We start from the raw sequence: 19,475 nt of genomic DNA, 5'->3' as shown, positions 1-19,475 counted from the left end.
GTTTGCATTTTCAAATCTTTGAGAGCAGATTATTAAGAGGGATTTCTAGAAAACAGGAAAACAAACTGATTTGACATGTCATGACTGATTGAGGAGAATAAGTTATTTTCTATAAATAAAGTTAAATACTAAAAATGGCACTTTAACCTTGAGATTATTAGTTATTAAGAGAAATTCAATGACAAGAACAGTGGTTTTACAATTGTCCTGTCTAGATTCAAATCATGCCTCAGCATTTACTGGCTGAACTACCTTGGACAAGTCAGTTACTCTTTCTAAGCCTTAGTTTCCTCATCTTTAAAATACAGATGATAAAAATCTACCTTTCAAAGTTCCTGCGAACATTAAAAATACTATAGGTATAAAATACTTATAACCATTGCTGATATATAGTAGTTAACCAGTAAACTCTAAGGTAATGAAGTTTTTAAAGGTGTATATGGGCACAACAAGCACTCAATTCATGTTAGTTATAATTACTAGGATAATTATTATATTACTAGTATATAAATATATACACTAAGGCAAATATATTCACTAAAACAAAACTTTTAAAACATAGTAATGCCTGGTCAATTAATCTTGGAAATCCTGTATCTAAATTTCCTTTTTTAATTGCTTCAGTCACTCATTCATTCACTCATTTGATAGACATTAGCAAGCATCAAGCCCTCCTGCAGCTTAAGACTGGATAAAAAGACACACGTTAACAGATAAGCATATAATTATACATTTTACTTAGTGATATGAAGGAAAAGAACAAGCAAGCAACAGAGAGATTAACAGGGTGCACCTAATTTATTTGTTGTATCAGAGAAGACTTTCCTGAGGAGGTGCTAAGTTAGACTGAAAAGACGAAAAAGAGAAAAGAGGAGGAAGTAAAATTCCAGAAAATTGGAAGAAAATGAACAAAGCAAATGGAACAAAAAGCACAGTCTTATTGAGGAATTAAAAGAAAATTCAGTGAGCGTAAGGAAAAGGGGGACAAAATGAGGCCGCAGAGGTAAGAACAAGCCAGATCACATATAGCTGCATAGGTTACAATAAGAAGTCTTTCATTTATTCTAAGTGCTTTATTCTTCTGACACTGAAGAATTTAAGCAACTAAATGATGTGATGTGATTCGTGTTTTTAAAAAGATCACTAGAGAATGTCCATAAAATATGGCAGAATGAGAACATTTTTAAAACTATCCTCCCTCTCTCAAAACCCACTGAAAACAACAAAAAAACACCAGAAGAAAAAACACCATCTCCAACGAAACAACGAAAGGACCACAACCACAAACCACAAAATATGATGATTATCTTCCAAATACTGAGAAAGTCTGTGGTAAGGAAAGATGTTGAGAGATGACCAAAAACAGAAAACCTCCTCAGACCTCAAATCTTGGACAGGCTGCAGATATCTAAATGCATGTCAATCCTGAAAGTTCATTCCAGAAGTCCTTTGATTAACAGTGGAGAGGTTGAAAGGGAATGAGAAAGCTGCAATCGATGTGATTAATGACCCAGTGAAGACCCAGCTCTAAATACCCAAGAGTAAGGAAGGTAGATTTGAAGAGGAAAAACCCACCATTTTTATGATCTGCGACCAAACCTCCTAACCCCAGGAGACTGTTGGTGGTGAGAAGGGATAAAACACAGGAGCATAAATCATCATATTGGTTCTTAGAGAGCCTGTGAAATAAAGGGCTTCATAACAAATTGTACATGAAAATAAGAGGAGATATGTTTCTGGATAGAGGACAAAATAAATATGATCAAATGGTGTTTAAAGGCAGCAACTTAAATCTGACACTGTACCACTCCACCTTACTCCCCTTTGCCTTTCCCTGCACTATTCTAAAACAAATAATGGCCCAATTAGAGCTCTCTTTATTTTAAAAATGGCTAATAACCAGAAAGAAACCAGCAGGCGACCTATACATACATATAAGGAGAGGGAGAAGTATGAGGACAGAAACATAAATTGAATGTAGATGAAAATTATTTATCAGAGGAGGAATTATTCTACACAACAGAGAAAAAGTTCAGACATAAAGATGCAAAGAATTTCAAGATGCCATTTTTCTAAAAAAAGCTCAAAGAAGAGTTATAAGAAATACAAGTAACAATGAAGGCAATGAAATGCGAACCAGAAGAGTTTAAGAAAGACGTGAAAAGAGAAAAAAAAATTATAGATGAAAACCATGTCAGATACAATAAAATCTGATTAAATACAATTGAAAAATCAATAGAGGAATGTGAGTGCAGGATAATCAAAATCACACAAAATGAAATAGAGAAAAGCAATCACATAGACATGTTTGTAAAAAAGATAATAATATCTATCATCACAAAGGACATCTAACATATACGTATATTGGGGTGCCTGAAGAAGAACATGGAAAAATGGGAAAGAAAAAATATTTGAGGATATAAGGGAAGATGTTTGTACAATGAAATAAAAATAATCTTCATATCAGAGGAATAGCAGAAAAACCTGAAACAGACCTAAATAGGTTTAATGAACCTCAGAGATGATGAAAGGACTACACAGGTGAATGGCAGAAAAAATCATCACCTACAGATGGGAAAAATCAGGCTGGCCTCAGCATAATAGTAGAGTAGTAATAACATCTACTTCAAGAAGTGGGGCCACAACCCCCACAAAAGTTCATCATCTAATTACTATTCACACTTTCTTCAGCTTTTTAAAAACCTACCTTTAGTCTTCTACCCTACACTTAAGTCGGACTCATGAAGTTCAGCAGTGACTTTCTCATCAGAAGAACTAATGCATTTCCTCCACTGTTGTTCAGTCCTCATACTTTTTTACTTGTTGTAGCTTTTGGCACCTCTGATCAATTTCTTCTCAAAACTCTCTTCTTGGGCTTTTGCCACGGTACACTATACCCTATATATAGTACACTACACTCTTCTCTCCCATCTGACTGTTCATTCACATTTCTGCTTTTTTTCTGCCATAATCCCAAAGCAAACATTTCCCATGATCCCCATGATTTGGCTCCTGACACTATGCCAAACTCCTTTCCTATACTTCAACTATATTGATAGGAAGACCCCCAAATTTATATCCCTATCTTAATCTCTCTTTTCCACTTTAGTTTCTTAACTTTTCCAACAGCTAACTGAATTTTCCTTAAAGATTTTTATTTATTTATTTGACAGAGAGGGATCATAAGTAGGCAGAGGGAGAGAGAGATGGGGAAGCAGGCTCCCTGCTGTGCAGGAGCCCAATGCGGGGCTCGATCCCAGGACCCCGAGATCATGACCTGAGCCGAAGGCAGAGGCTTAAACCACTGAGCCACCCAGGTGCCCCATGAATTTTCAACAGGATCTTCAATGTTCTAACTTAGTTTCCTCTCCTAAAATAGACTTCCTCTCCTAATTACTGATTTTAGTGATGGTATTACCATTCTCTCAATCCAAAGACTTAAAACTTCAGACATCTTTTATTCTCTTCCTTTCTGTTTCGCCCCAGCTCCAATTAATTTCCTAGTTCTACCAAACCTTTCTTCAAAATATTTTTTTTCTTCAAAATATTTCTTAAATCCTACCTTTCCACTTCAATTTCATTGCTGTCATCCTAGATACCGTCCTAGTCTTGTAACATCAAGATGACAGCCGGAACTTCTTGTCTGTGTTGGGCGCTACAAACATACTGACTTCCCTATTAGTATCTCTGTTTAGAAACCTACAAAATTCCTCATGAGGACAAGATCAAGTTAGAACCATCAGTTTGACAGTTAAAATTCCCCATAACCTGACAACATCTAACTTGGGTCTTATATGTGTCCAACATTATTTGCTCTAACATCATGAAAGAGTTTGAGCTTTAGAGGTAAAAAATCTGAACCCAAACTCTGGCTCTGCCATTTATTAGCAATGTGGTTATGAGTAAGTAAACTAACTTTTCTGGGCTTCAGTTTCTTCAAATAAAAAATGAGGATAATAATACCAACCTCACCAAGATATTTTAAGATAAGATAATGAATGTAAAGGGCATGGTAGAGCATCTGCCACAAAGTAAAAACTCAATAAACAATTGCTGTTATGCCACTTTTCCTATATAAAAAATAGACCAGTTCCTTTCCCCTGTCAAAATCTATCCGTTCTTTGAGGCCTAAGTTATAACTAACTTTGTCCACAAGAACCTGTTCTGAACAGCTCAGCCTCAAGTGATCTTTCATAGGAATCTCCTCAGAAAATATTTCCCTTATAAACATTTGTACCCTCTAACTTAGTTTGTAAGCTCTTTCTGAAGAGTGATTCTGTTATACATACACTGTGTTCCTGCTTTGCTTAGGAGAAACTACATAAATACCCGTTAAATATTATTGCTTCATCTACCAATGCTGAAATGACTATTTGGGGATTTATAGAAGAGCTTAATGCTCATCTCATTACACTGACTCTTTCTGAAGAAAGTAAATGGTTTCCATACCTATTTGTTTAATATGACCCACCCAATAGCTCAGTTTTATTACTAAGATGTTAATAACATTGCTATAGCTGAAAAGAGTTTATTTCTCTATAATAATGTATTCTTTAGATTTTACTTTAAAACCGTTAAACAGTCAATCTAATAAGAATTTTTCTGGGATGTCTGGGTGGCACAGTCAGTTAAGCTGCTGCCTTCAGCTTAGATCATGATCCCAGAGTTCTGGGATCGAGTCCCACATTGGGCCCCTTGCTCAGTGGGGAGCCAGCTTCTCCCTCTGCCTGCTCTGCCTGCCATTCCCCGTGCTTCTGCTCAATCTCTCTCTGACAAATAAATAAATAAAATCTTTTAAAAAAATTGTTTAATACCTATCAATACACTTCAAGTAAGAACCACAAAGGAAACATAAGCTAAGCAAGTGACATAATCTTCTCCCATTCAGTGGCTTCTGGAATCAAACCAATGACTCAAATTCTATTTTCATCAAAGAAAGAAATATTTTAAGATATATTTCAGTCAGCTTGTAATTAGAAAATTATTTTCTAAACACATATAGGTTCCTTACTTAAGATATACAAATATAAAAAGCAAAAACATGTTTCTAATGTGATTTTAAATAGATTTAAATAGGTTTTAAATGACTTGGAAATTTTTCAAATGTTCCTCTGTAATTGTACCTACACAACAAAAGAATTTCAGAGCTGAAAACATCTGTCTATTATCCCATAGTTTTGTTTATATATCATTAAATAAGTGATTTGGCTGAGTTTTTTTCCATTGAATAGACAGATGGGCTGTTAGCCTTTTTTTTGTACTAGGTAGCTGGAGATTTTATTAATTCATAAATGTAAATGAACCATATCATTAAATATTTAATGAAATATGTTATTCTTAATAGGTACTATTTCATTTAGAATGATAATGCAAGGGTTTCCTTTTTTCTAGTCAGTGAATCACTACAAAATTATCTCTATCTAAAATAAATTTTTATAATCTATTTTAATCCACTTGATATTATTTTGTTGAAAGATGTGTTTAATGATTATGAATTAATTTAATTGATATGTTTAATGTATCTTTCTTTGGTATACTACAACTTCTTCATATTCTCTTAACATGACTATGTATTAAGTCTATGGTTTTTCTATAAAGAATGCTGACCTATATTTAGCAGTTGAATTCCCAATTGAATTTCAGCTGGACAAGAAAAACATATAGCTTACTCATCACTTTGCCAGAATTAAGTAACCTTTCAGTCTGCCAATAAAAACAATGACAACAATAATACATTTGAACCAGTGTTGCATTCTGGTTGGATGCATTATAGTTAACAACAAATTCACTCACTATAGCCAGGATACATTTCTGAAACTGATCTGTTCTGTACTGCTCAGTCTAGAGATTTCTTTTTGATAAGCTAATACATTATGACAGATTTAAAAAAACAACAACTTACAGGAGGTCCAGTGTCCCCTTTTGGCCCTCTTAGTGTCTCCATTTCGAGCATTGCATTAAGATCCTCATAATAATAGTAATAATCATAAAGGTCAGTCTCATAGCTACTTGCGATGGAGTAGGTAGCATCAGGATCAAATTCACCTTCTTTCCTCAGGTCAAGGTGATTGTCCACAGCTGGTTCATCTGTCACTCTGTATAAGGTTGTGTTTAAAATCTGTTGTAATTCCATGAGTTCATTAGTGTGTAGATTTGCTGTGATAGCCTTCTTGAGATCAGTAATTGTTTCTTGTTTCATATGTGGAAGAACAGATGATATCTTTTTAAATGGTGACAAACCAGTTACTCTATCATTATGTTGTGTGACATTGTCAAACACATTTGGGAGAGAACTAAATTTCTCCATGCTATTTGTTCTTGCCTTATTGAGATGACGGGTCACTGACAGGCTTACATTTGTCTGAGTATGCTCCTCAGTGATCATTTCTTTGGCCTGAATTCCATGGTTTACAAGATTCACAGCAGAGACATTGCTTGAATGAAGAGACTTTGACTGAGCCTTTGATATCTGGTGTCCTTGTTGTTTATGGACTGTTGCAGGTTCATTATTTATGATATTTGGGATGCTTTTGCCTCTGGTAAATGTGTCTTCTGACACCACTTTTTCACCAAATTGTCTGGGCAAAGGAGAGTTTTCCAGTATCTCAGCTGATACAATGGTTGTATGAAGAAGGTTTATCTCAGGGCGACAACGCTGGCTCACATATCTGCAATAATCTGCAGATGCTTCTGCTGAAGGAATAATGTCCAACTGACATACTACTCCTTCAAAATGGACAGAATTATTATTCATACTTCCTAAGGTAAACACACTGTTAGGATCAAAAGTCTGAACTTCCAAAAGAGTCTCTCTACTAAAATATTTCTTTCCACACTCAACATACATTGAGACAACTTGGTTTCTAACAGTAATGGCAAATGAGTGCCATCGCTCATTGTGAACACTGTAGTTGAAAAATACAGACTGCTTTCCACCAAGGTATACTACTAATTTTTTAGGTAATAATTGCACTCCTAATTGCAGTCTATTTTTATGTCTAATGCTGAAGAGAAATGCATTGTTTACTCTATGGGACTGCAACCCAATTAATATTGTAAATGGCTGTTCTAAGTTGACTGGTAGAACTTTCAAAAGAGGTGACTCAATGTAAGTATCATTAGTTAAAATGACACCTGATTCTGTTAAATGGACCCCCTGAGGTAATGGTGTAGATGATGATGGTACAGCAGTCACTGATGATAGGTGTCTTACATCTTTGCCTCCAAGGCCTAGTTGATGAAGAATGTCTATGCCTAGGAATTAAAAAGAGAGAGAGAAAGAGAAAGAATCTTACTCTTAGGCATTCATGTCTTTATATAAATGTTTGAATATGAGAGCATATTCCTTGTCTGTATCAAGAGCAACCCCTAAAATAAGCATGCTCTATCAATTTCCAGGTAATGAGATATGGAGAGGAAGAGTAAAATGTTATACTCAGTAATTTGACACACACACATACATACACATGCAGCCATGGGTGTGTGTGTGTGTATATGCATATGCACACACATCAATATTCCTAAACCCCAAATTTAATAAATGTTCTCTCATTTTTCCTGATCAATTAGGAATCTTATTTGTTACTCCAACGAATATTATTTAACTTGGAACTTAAAATTGAATGACTTCTATGTTAAATAGAAACAAATTTATACAAACAAAAAAAATTTATAACTTGGAAATCATTTTATAAATTAAGTTCACATAATCTTTTAAACTATATTTTTTCAGGCTACATTCCCTTACAGTCTTTTGGGAATTTACAAGTCACATAAAAGTTTTCCCTATGCCTAATACCGTAAGTCTGCTACACATAGAATATTCAGTCACCTTGGATTCTACCATGTGAAGGCATAGCAAGAAGTTGGCATTCTGCAAACTATAAGAGGCTCTCACCAGAAACAGACCATTTTAGCACCCAATCTTGGACTTCTGGCCTCCAGAACGAGTGCATCTTGTCTGGATCGTGGTTGATACATTCAGTTATACATCCCTTCAACCACCTCTCCACAAAATGACTAAGAGGAGGAACACCCAACAGAGGAAAAATTCAGAGACTGTGCCCTCTGCCACAGAGCTATTGAATATGGACATAAACAGTATGTCAGAAAGGGAATTCAGGGTAACAATTATCTAGGCAATGGCTAGGTTGGAGAAGACCATTAGTGACAACATAGAATCTCTAAGGGCAGAAATGAGCCAATCTGGCAGAAGTTAAAAATGCTATCAATGAGATCCAATGTAATCTAAATACTCTAATAGCTAGGGTGACCAAGGCAGAAGATAGAACTAGTGATCTAGAAGACAAAATGATAGAAAAGAAGGATCAGGAGGAGGCCTGAAACAAACAGCTTAGAAGCCATGAAAACAGAATTAGGGAAATGAATGACGCCATGAAACATTCCAATGTCAGAATTATTGGGATCCCTGAGGGGTAGAGAAAGAGAGAAGACTAGAAGATATAGTTGAACAAATTCTGGATGAAAATTTCCTTAATCTGAGGAATGGAACAAGTGTTTGTGTCCTAGAGGCAGAAAGGATACGCCACAAGATCAACAAGTCTAAAAAGACATGCAGACACTTAATTGTGAAAATCACAAATCAAAATTTCATACAAGAGCTCCTGAGGACAGCTGGGGGAAGAGATTCCTTACATACAGAGCAGGACCATCAGAATAAGGTCAGACCTGTCCAAAGAAACCTGGCAAACCAGAAAGGGCTGGCAAGACATATTCCGGGCACTAAATGAGAAGAACATGCAGCCAAGAATACTTTATCCAGCAAGCCTGACATTCAAAATGGATGTTGAGATAAAGAGCTTCCAAGACCAGCAAGGTTTAAAAGGGTGTGTGACTACCAAGCCAGCACTACAAGAAATATTAAGGGGGCGGGGGTGTTCTATAAAAGAAGAAAGAACTCAAGAGTGACACAGAACAGAAATTTACAGAGACAATCTATAGAAACAAAGGACTTCACAGACAAGATGATGTCAATAAAAACTTATCTTTCAATAATCACTCTCAACGTGAATGGCCTAAATGCTCCCATAAAATGGCACAGCATTGCCGACTGGATAAAATTACAGGACCCATCCATATGATATCTATAAGAGACACACTTGGAACCTAAAGATACATCCAGACTGAAAGTAAAGGGATGGAGAACTATCTTTCATGTCAATGGGCCTCAAAAGAAAGCTGGGGTAGTGACTCTCCTATCAGATAAATTAGTTTTAAGCTAAAGACTATAGTCAGAAATACAAAAAGATACTACATCATTCTTAAAGGGTCTGTCCACCAAGAAGATCTAACAATTGTAAATATTTATGCCATATGGGAGCAGCCAACTACATAAGCCAACTGTTAATCAAAATAGTCATATTGATATGAATACATTAATTGTAGGGAATCTCAACATGTCACTCTCAGTAATAGACGGATCATCCAAGCAGAAAATCAATAAAGAAATAAGAAATTTGAGTTACACATTGACCAAATGGACCTTATAGATATATACAGAACATTCCACCCTAAAACAACAGAATATTCATTCTTCTCAAGCGCATATAGAACTTTCTCCAGAACAGACCACATACTGGGTTACAAATCAGGGCTCAACTAATACCAAAAGACTGAGATTATTCCCTGCATATTCTCAGACCACAATGCTTTGAAACTGGAACTCAACCACAAGAAAAAGTTTGGAAGGAATTCAAACACCTGGAAGCTAAAGACCATCCTACTCAAGAATGTCTGGATCAACTTGGAAATCAAAGAACTTAAACTATTCATGGAAACCATTGAGAATGAAGACACATTGGTCCACAGGAGGAAATACATAGCCATCCAAGCCTCACTCAAAAAATCTGAAAAATCTCAAATATACCAACTCTCTTTATACCTTAAAGAACTGGAAAATCAACAGCAAATTAAGCGAACCCCACACACAGGAAGGGAATTAATCAAGATTAGAGCAGACATCAATGAGTTGGAAAGTAGAGATACAGTAGAACACATCAACAAAACTAGAAGCTGGTTCTTTGAAAGAATCAATAAGATAGATAAAGCACTGGCCAAACTAATCCAAAAGGAAAGAAAGAGGACCCAAATTAATAAAATTATGAATGAAAGGGGAGAGATCACGAATAACCCCAAGGAAATGGAAACAATTATCAGAAATTATTATCAACAGTTATATGCCAGTAAGTTAAGCAATCTAGAAGAAATGGATGCATTCCTGGAAGCCTATAAACTTCCAAGACTGAAACAGGAAGAAACTGACAACCTGAGTAGACAAATATCTAGTAATGAGATTGAAGCATTGATCAAAAACCTCCCAAAAAACAAGAGCCCAGGATTTGATGGATTCCCTGGGGAATTCTACCAAACATTCAAAGAAGAAATAATACCTATTCTTCTGAAGCTGTTTCAAAAAATAGAAACAGAAGGAAAACTTCCAGAATCTTTCTATGAAGCCAGCATTACTCTGATCCCCGATCAGGCAAAGACCCCATCAAAAAGGAGAATTTCAGGGACACCTGGGTGGCTCAGTGGGTTAAAGCCTCTGCTTTTGGCTTGGGTCATGATCCCAGGGTCCTGGGATCAAGCCCCACATCAGGCTCTCTGCTCAGCAGGGAGCCTGCTTCCTCCTCTCTCTCTGTCTGCCCGCCTCTCTGCCTACTTGTGTTCTCTACCTGTCAAATAAATAAATAAAATCTTAAAAAAAAAAAAGGAGAATTTCAGACCAATATCGTTGATGAATATGGATGCCAAGATTCTCAACAAGATCCTAGCTAATAGGATCCAACAGTACATTAAAAAGACTATCCACCATAACTAGGTGGGATTTATGCCTGGGATGCAGGGGTGGTTCAACATTCGCAAGTCAATCAATGTGATAGGACACATCAGTAAGAGAAGAGAGAAGAGCCACATGGTCCTCTCAATTGATGCAGAAAAAGCATTTGACAAAATACAGCATCTGTTTCTGATTAAAACTCTTCAAAGAATAGGGATAGAGGGAACATTCCTCAACTTCATAAAATTTGTCTATGAAAAACCCACAGCAAATATCATCCTCAATAGGGAAAAGCTGACAGCCTTCCCTCTGAGATCAGGAACATGACAAGAATGTCCACTCTTGCCACTGTTGTTCAACATAGTACTAGAAGTCCTAGCAACAGCAATCAGAAAACAAAAAGAAATAAAATGTATTCAAATTGGCAAAGAAGAAATCAAACTCTTTCTCTTCACAGATGACAGGATATTTTATATGGAAAACCCAAAAGACTCTACCCCCAAACTACTAGAATTCATACAGCAGTTCAGTGATGTGGCAGGATACGATATCAATGCACAGAAATCAGTTGCTTTCTTACACATGAACAATGAAAATATAGAAAGAGGGAAACTAGAGAATCAATTCCATTTACTATAGCACCAAGAATCATAAGATACCTGGGAATAAACCTAACCAAAGAGATGAAGGATCTCTACTCAAGGAACTACAGAACACTCATGAAAGAAATTGAAGAAGACACAAAAAGATGGAAAAGCTTTCCATGCTCATGAACTAGAAGAAGAAACATTGTTAAAATGCCTATATTGTCCAGAGCAATCTATACTTTCAGTGCCATCCCGATCAAAATTCCACCGGCATTTTTCAAAGAGCTGGAACAAACAATCTTTAAAGTTGTATAGAACTATAAAAGACCCCAAATTGCTAAGGAAATGTTGAAAAAGAAAAACAAAACTAGGAGCATTAAGTTGCCTGATTTCAAGGTTTACTACAAAGCTGTGATCTCTAAGACAGCATGGTACTGGCACAAAAACAGACACATAGACCAGTGGAACAGAGTAGAGAGTCCAGATATGGACCCATAACTCTATGGTCAAATAATCTTCAACAAAGCAGGAAAAAACACTTAGTGGAAAAAAGAGAGTCTCTTCAATAAGTGGTGCTGGGAAAATTGGACAGCTATGTATAGAAGAATGAAACTCGACCATTCTCTTATACCATACACACAGATAAACTTGAAATGGATAAAAGACCTCAACGTGAGGCAGGAATCTATCAAAATCCTAGAGGAGAACTTGGCAGTAACCCCTTCAACATCGGCCATAGCACTTCTTTCAAGACATGTCTCCAAAAGCAAAGGAAACAAAAGTGAAAATGAACTTTTGGGACTTCATCAAGATAAAAAGTTTCTGCACAGCAAAGGAAACAGTCAAAAAAGTCAAGAGGCAACCTACGGAATGGGAGAAGATATTCGCAAATGACACTACAAAGGGCTGATATCCAAGATCTATAAAGAACTCCTCAAACTCAACACTCAAAAAACAGATAATCACGTCAAAAAATGGAGAGAAGACATGAGCAGACACTTCTCCAAAGAAGACATACAAATGGCTAACAGACATGTGAAAAAATGTTCACTATCATTAGCCATCAGGAAGATTCAAATCAAATCCATTCGGAGATACCACCTTACACCAGTTAGAAAGGCTAAAATTAATAAGACAGGAAACAAGTGTTGGAGAGGATGTGGAGAAAGGGGAACCCTCTTACATTGATGGTGGGAATGCAAGGTAGTGCAGCCACTTTGGAAAATCGTGTGGAGATTCCTTAAGAAATTAAAAATAAAGCTACCCTATGATCCTGCAATTGCACTACTGGGTATTTACCCCAAAAATACAGATGTAGTGAAAAGAAGAGCCATATGTGCCCCAGTGTTCATAGCAGCAATGACCACAGTTGTCAAACTGTGGAAAGAACTAAGATGCCCTTCAACAGACGAATGGATAAAGAAGATATGGTCCATATATACAATGGAATATTACACTTCTTTCAGAAAGAATGAATACCCAACTTTTGTATCAACATGGACAGGACTGGAAGAGATTATGATGAGTGAAATAAGTCAAGCGGAGAGAGTCAATTATATGGTTTCACTTACTTTTGGAGCATAAGGAATAACATGGAGGACATTAGAAGAAGGAAAGAAAAAGTGAGTTGGGGGAAATCGGAGGGGGAGATGAAACATGAGAGACTGTGGATTCTGAGAAACAAACTTAGGGTTTTAGAAGGGAGTGGGGTGCGGGGATGGGTGAGCCTGGTGGTGGGTATTAAGGAGGGCACGTATTGCATGGAGCACTGCATATGGTGCATAAACAATGAATCTTGAAACACTGAAAAAATAAAATTAAATTTAAAAAAAAGACTATACAGTCATCTTGATATCTCCTAGACAGGAGAACTTCAATTCCTATTGATGATCACATACTGCTTCTTTCTAGAAACAAGTTTCTTTTGCTTCCATTATTTTCTCAGGCCTCCACAATAATTTTTATCCAAACAATTTTTTACTCTTTTTCAGTATTTGTTATATAATATAGATTTTATGTAATATAAATTTTATATGATTATTGTCTTTCCAAGTTTATTTTTATTGCAATGTTACTAATAGTGTACTGCTTATCTCCCTTATCCAATTATAAACTCTTGGAAGACAGATTCTGTGTCTGATTCATTATTGAATATCTACTATTCTTGCCGTGCAAATAGTTCTACAATTTCTAAATTAATGAATTTTCCCCACCAGGATTTTATCAGATGCCACATTTATCTCTAGAGTCTTATAAAATTAAATATAATTTGTAAAGAATGATGAATCATTTCTTAGAGATAAAGAACAGTTTAGTCAGCCATATGATTGCTATGATTTGGGGGGCTATAAACCTCCCACCTGTATCTTTGAACATATATAACCATCTCCAACAGGAAATGCCAAAGAATATTAATTCATAACTGTGATAGGCAAGAAAAAAATAAAAGTTTTGAACATTAACCAAGAAAATTGTGAAACATCTTGGTTTTTCTTTTATAAGACATTAATAGATAATTGATAATTCATGTTTATTACAAATAGCAAACATAATGACAAATATAACTCATGCATAATCTAGCAATACAATTAAAATATTTTCTCAGCAGAGAGCTCTACAAAATACTCAAGTGTTTTTATTTTAAATTTAGAACAACTGTCTTTTTTTTTTTTTAGATTTTATTTATTTATTTGACAGAGAGAGAGAGAGAGATCACAAGTAGGCAGAGAGGTGGGCAGAGAGAGAGGGGAAGCAGGCTCCCTGCTGAGCAGAGAGCATGATGCAGGGTTCGATCCCAGGACCCTGAGATCATGACCTGGGCCGAAGGCAGAGGCTTAACCCACCGAGCCACCGATTTTATTTATAAAGTAGCTGTAGTTTTATAATAGTTTTAAGTGTTATAAATGTTTATATCTAAGACACAGTATGACAGCGTCTCTCATTCTTTTCCACCAAAACATTACTAACAGTGGTTTAGAATTACATATGTCTCCAGGGATTTGGGGGAGTATTTTAAAAAGGCCCCATAAAAACACAAAAAATATCTTGACTTCTCATTTTTATAATTATAATTTAAGAAAAACTTTAATTTTACTCTGTAATATGGCTATTTTTTAATATAAAATATAAATTACCAGCGTAATCAGTTAACTATCCCATTCCCAATCTTCGCTGAAAATTTATACCCCTGAAACATATATCTGCTTAGTCTGTAACTTTGGGTACTCTTGCTCAATAATATCTGCCTCTGGGGGTGTGCGTATCTCAATCTGAGAAGTAAACTATGTTAGAAACACTGCTCCTATGAAAATCACAATGCTTACTGTGCATATAAACACATATTGCATGAAAATTATCATTCTAAGATTCCAGATAGGTTATCTTTACACAAAGGAAGTGCCACATTTATGTGGTATGATAACAAGGGCTGCTCCTTGCCCAGCAAAAACTTCTCCTTGCATTTAACAAAAACCCCTGCTCTCTCATACCACAAATTTCTCACACTATTAACAGAGATATTACTGGAAAGAGTATTATTTTTAAACTTCATTTTATATATGTGTGTGTGTGTTTAATATTTCATATATATTTTCCTTTAATTCTATTTTATTTGAGTTTTTATAACAAATAGCTAAGTTAAAAAAAATCTTTAAAAATTTGCTCTTCAGTAAGTGTCTTGTTATTGAACCATCCTTGCATTCCTCAAATAAAATCTACTTGATGGTTATATATTATTCTTTTGATATCTTTCTGGGTTCATATGTAAAACGATCACATAAATATTTATAAGTTAAAACTGGTCTACGTTTTTTCTCTTATTGTACTGTCTTTTTCAGATTATAATATGGATTCATTATTTTCTATTCCCTAATTTAGATAGAAGTTATTAGGTTAAGTTTTAAAAACATAAAGTACAAATTAGACACCATTCTCTAATCACAATGCGAACAAGTTAGATTTTAATAACAAGATCAGAAAACAAACAAACAAAACCCTTTAACTGGAAAATGTAAAGGTTTTCTTCTAAATCATTTGGGTTAATGGGAAAACACCAATAAAAATTACATGGTTTTTAGAAAGCAGCAAAAATGAAAATACTGCAGATCAAAATCTATGGGAGAAGGCTTTAGAATTACCTTTTAGAAAGATTTATATTTTTATTCTGTTTAATATCTTTAATATTATAAATGTACACAATGTCCCTAGTCCTCTTCATTTAGACATATCTATTATTTCTTTCCTATGAATACTGTTTCCTTTTTCTTTTTCTCTCTTCTCCCCTTTCCCTTACCATCTAATACTAGACAATAGAATTAGCTTTTTTAGCATTCGCCTTTTTATTATTAAATATCCTGGTAGTATTTTTATTTGCTTTATCACCTTTGGATAATATTAATTCCCAGCTTCAACATATAAGCCAATCAGCAAACTTAATGTACTTCCTGTCTTTTATCCTTCTTCCCCTCCCTTTGTCAATGATTGTACCATTCCTACATTAATTCATATGGTAACTTATATTGTATGGTAACTTATATCATATGGTAACTTATATTCTGCTCCCACATTTTCTTCTGGTAAGTAGAGGCAGTCTTTTGCAGTCATTTTCTCAGTTATTTCTTTTTTGATGAAGTTTATCCTCTATTAGTCTCCTTAAGAAGCACTCATAGAAAAATTTCCTGGATGTTTGACTTTTTAGAATTGTTTATTGGTAGCCTTGTATCTTAAATTTCATTGGATATAAAATTCTTTGCTGTTACTTTCTTTCCTTGAATATCTTATAGATACAATTCTACTATGTATATGTGTGGAATGTTAGGATAGAAAAATCTGAAGACAGCCAATTTTAGTTCTCCCCCAAAAGTGACTCAATTTTTTTTTTCCAACATGCCCCTAAGAGATGTTCTTTATCTTTGAAGTGAAGTGCAGATTTTATTAGAATATGTCTTTATGGGATGCCTGGGTGGCTCAGTGGGTTAAGCCTCTGTCTTCAGCCCAGATCATGATTTCAGGGTCCTGGGATCAAGCCCCGCATTGAGCTCTCTGCTCAGGAGGGATCCTGCTTCCCCCTATCTCTCTGCCTGCTGCTCTGCTACTTGTGATCTCTCTCTTTCTGTCAAACAAATAAATAAAATCTTTAAAAAAAAAAAAAAGAATTTGTCTTTATATTTACCATTGTGGGTAAATGTTTCCAGGCATATAGGATGTCCATTTGTTGTACAGATCCAAGTTGTGTTATTATTGTTACTTCAGCAAAGTTTTCAAGAATTATATCCTTGAATATTTGTTCTATTTTATACTTTTGGTTTTCTTCTTCAAAAATTCCTATTATAAGCATGTTTACTCTCCACTGCTATCTTCTATGTCTATCATTTCTCTGCAATCATTCAAAATATGTTATCTTCAGTTCTGTTTGATTTTCTCATTTCTAATTTTACCATGTTTTCTGTAATGTCTAATCTCTCTTTGTGCTCCTTCCAATCTCATCTTGATTTATAAAAAGGGTTTTTTCCTATGATATGTTTTCTGAGTTCTACAAGCTTGCAATTCATATCCTTTTAACATAGTGCCATATCTTCCTTCTCTTGAGTTGTTATATTTCTGTTTTATGATCTTCCTTCATAGAGGTGTTTTTTTTTATGTGTGCATTTTCATTTTGCTGCTTTCCCCTATATTTTCCTTACTGTACCTTTCTATTTATGCTGTGCCAGTTGCTTTTAGTTACTTACAATTTCATGGCCCAACAATTTATAGAAGGATGCTGAGGGAGAAGAGAGAGGCCATGCCTTCCAAATTTCAAAACCCAAAGGCTTTTTCAGCATTACCAGTGTTCCTTCTCAAATGGCTTTTTGATACAGCCTCACCTTCTCTAACTCCACTCTAATCTAGGAGACCTTCTATAGCCAGCCCAGCTAGCCACACGTTACTCTCCTTCCCCGGTATCCACTCTCATCGGTATATGCTTCAGAATGAATCCTTCACCTTAGGAAGCAGATTTGTGCATGTTCTGAAACCTGTCCCCACTGAGCCATTTAGCTATTATCTGTGCTTCCTTCTTGTACTTGCTCCCAGTCAGCTTCTGTCTTCCCCAGATCCTGTAGCACATGTTTTGTACAACCATTCAAGGTTAAGGACTTCAGGGTATGCGCCTCATCTTTAAGAAGTGTGTGGTTATGCTGGCATGTATATGCTTTTCTCAGGATATTTTAAGAGTTTGCAGGTTTCATCAGTCCCCTACTTTTGCTGAAAATGCAGTTTTCAAGGTTATTTATTATTTCATTCATCTCTTTTTTCATGTGATATCCAGAAATAGAAGTGGGAAGATAATATCTCATGGTTTCATGTTTATACTTAATGTCTATACCTATTTCACAGATGAAGAATCTGAGATCCAGAGAGATTACATAACCCGGTCAAGGTCATACAGCTAATAGTAGAAATGGATATGACTCCAATCATATAGTTTCAAAGTCTATACTCTTTGCCCCCCACACTGCCTCACAGCCATTCTCTTCTCCACATCACCTCACATATCCCTTGGCAAGCCTCATTAATTAATCATAGCAGTTATTTCTTCCCACAGAATCTTGTATTTGGGAAATACTGTCTAGGTAGCCACCAGAGTTGGTATCTGAGTGGATATCTAAATATCTAAACTTTCAAATCTTAGTGTGAATATGTTTAGCAAGTGCTTTGAGCAGATATTGATAGAACAGTGAACTCTAAAGAATTAAAGGCACAGATGAGAGGGAGTGGGAAGAACAGAAGAAAGAAAGTCTTCTATCAGAGAACACACTCTTTATTGTTAATTTAGGTCTGACACTGGATATCACCAAACTGCAATTTAGAGGTTAAATTTAGATAATTGGTGATGTGGGAAACAAAGGCAGAGGAGAAATTGTTAAATTTCCTTACTACCTACAGCCCATCGACAAGTCCTTGAAACAGGCACAGTGACTTTCCTCTAGGGACTCAACTGCCTCAATGTTAATACTTTGTTAAGCCTAAAAGGCAACCTTAGCCCAGTCCCCAGGATCCTGTAAGTCTACTTTAACATATAAAAATTCCTTTAGAAATTTCCTTTATCTCTAAACCCCTCAAGATATGTGTTGACTATCATCGCCCAAGCATATGGCCCACTGATACACATCTGAAAGGTCTCATGACTAATGTTTTATTAGGTGGTAATAAATTACTTTTTCCCAACAATAGCTAACCTCAAGGTCCTGGAAACCTTGCTCCCAAAATTCCTTACAGATTTATGCTATCTCTAACACCCTCCCAACTTGAAAGTATATAGTGGGCCACTCCTTATGATTCCAGGGCAGCTCTTTCTGCCCAAGAGTCCTGTCCCCACGCATTCATAAAACCACCTTTTTGCACCAAGGATGTCTTAAGAGTTCTTTCTTGGTTGTCAGCCTTGAACCCTTATATCTTTTCTTACATCAATTGGTACCAATGAATACAGCAAGAAAAAACTAAGTTGTTTATAGTAAGTTACTTGTTTCATGAAGGACCCTAACCACAAAATCGATCTAGTTTGTGTCACTTTGGAAATCAGTTACTATTTAAAGAATACTAATTATCAACTAGGCACTTGAGGGCTTTGAATTCTTTTTCATTAAGAAATTTTTTTCCTTTAGAAATTTTTTTCTATAATTTTTTTAGTATATTTGGCATACAATGTTACATGAATTTCAAGTGTACAACCCAGTTATTCAACAAATCTGTATGTTATGCTATGCTCACCATAAGTGTAGCTCGCATCTGTCTCCATAGGATGCTATTACAATATCATTGACTATGTTCCCTGTACTGTACCTTTTATCCCCATGACTTCATTCCATAACTGGAAGCCTATACCTCCCTCTCCCTTACATCCATTTTGCCCATCCCCCCACGCTCCTTCCCTCTGGCAACCATCAGTTTGTTCTCTGTATTTATAACTCTGATTCTGCTTTTTGATTGATTATTCATTTGTTTTGTTTTTCAGATTCACATGTGAGTGAAATCATACGGTATTTGTCTTTCTCAGTCTGATTTATTTCACCTGTCCTTTGTATTTTTTAAAAGAATTAAAAATAATAGCAGCA

General features: G+C 35.6%; 1 protein-coding gene across 4 annotated transcripts in view; it reads right to left on the bottom strand.

The window, feature by feature from the left end:
- Nucleotides 1-19,475, bottom strand: part of COL24A1 (collagen type XXIV alpha 1 chain) — a 402,100-nt gene that overhangs the window by 365,154 nt on the left and 17,471 nt on the right. For all 4 annotated transcript variants that reach the window (XM_047727942.1, XM_047727945.1, XM_047727943.1 and 1 more), the window contains exon 4: nucleotides 5,903-7,254. In XM_047727942.1, the coding sequence (XP_047583898.1) occupies nucleotides 5,903-7,254 (1,352 nt within the window). The remainder of the gene's footprint in view (nucleotides 1-5,902; nucleotides 7,255-19,475) is intronic.

The sequence above is a fragment of the Lutra lutra genome, chromosome 4 (assembly GCF_902655055.1).
Source record: "Lutra lutra chromosome 4, mLutLut1.2, whole genome shotgun sequence".
Taxonomy (NCBI): Eukaryota; Metazoa; Chordata; class Mammalia; order Carnivora; family Mustelidae; genus Lutra; species Lutra lutra.
The sequence above is the reverse complement of the archived record's forward strand: the minus strand, read 5'-3'. Positions and strand labels throughout refer to the sequence as shown.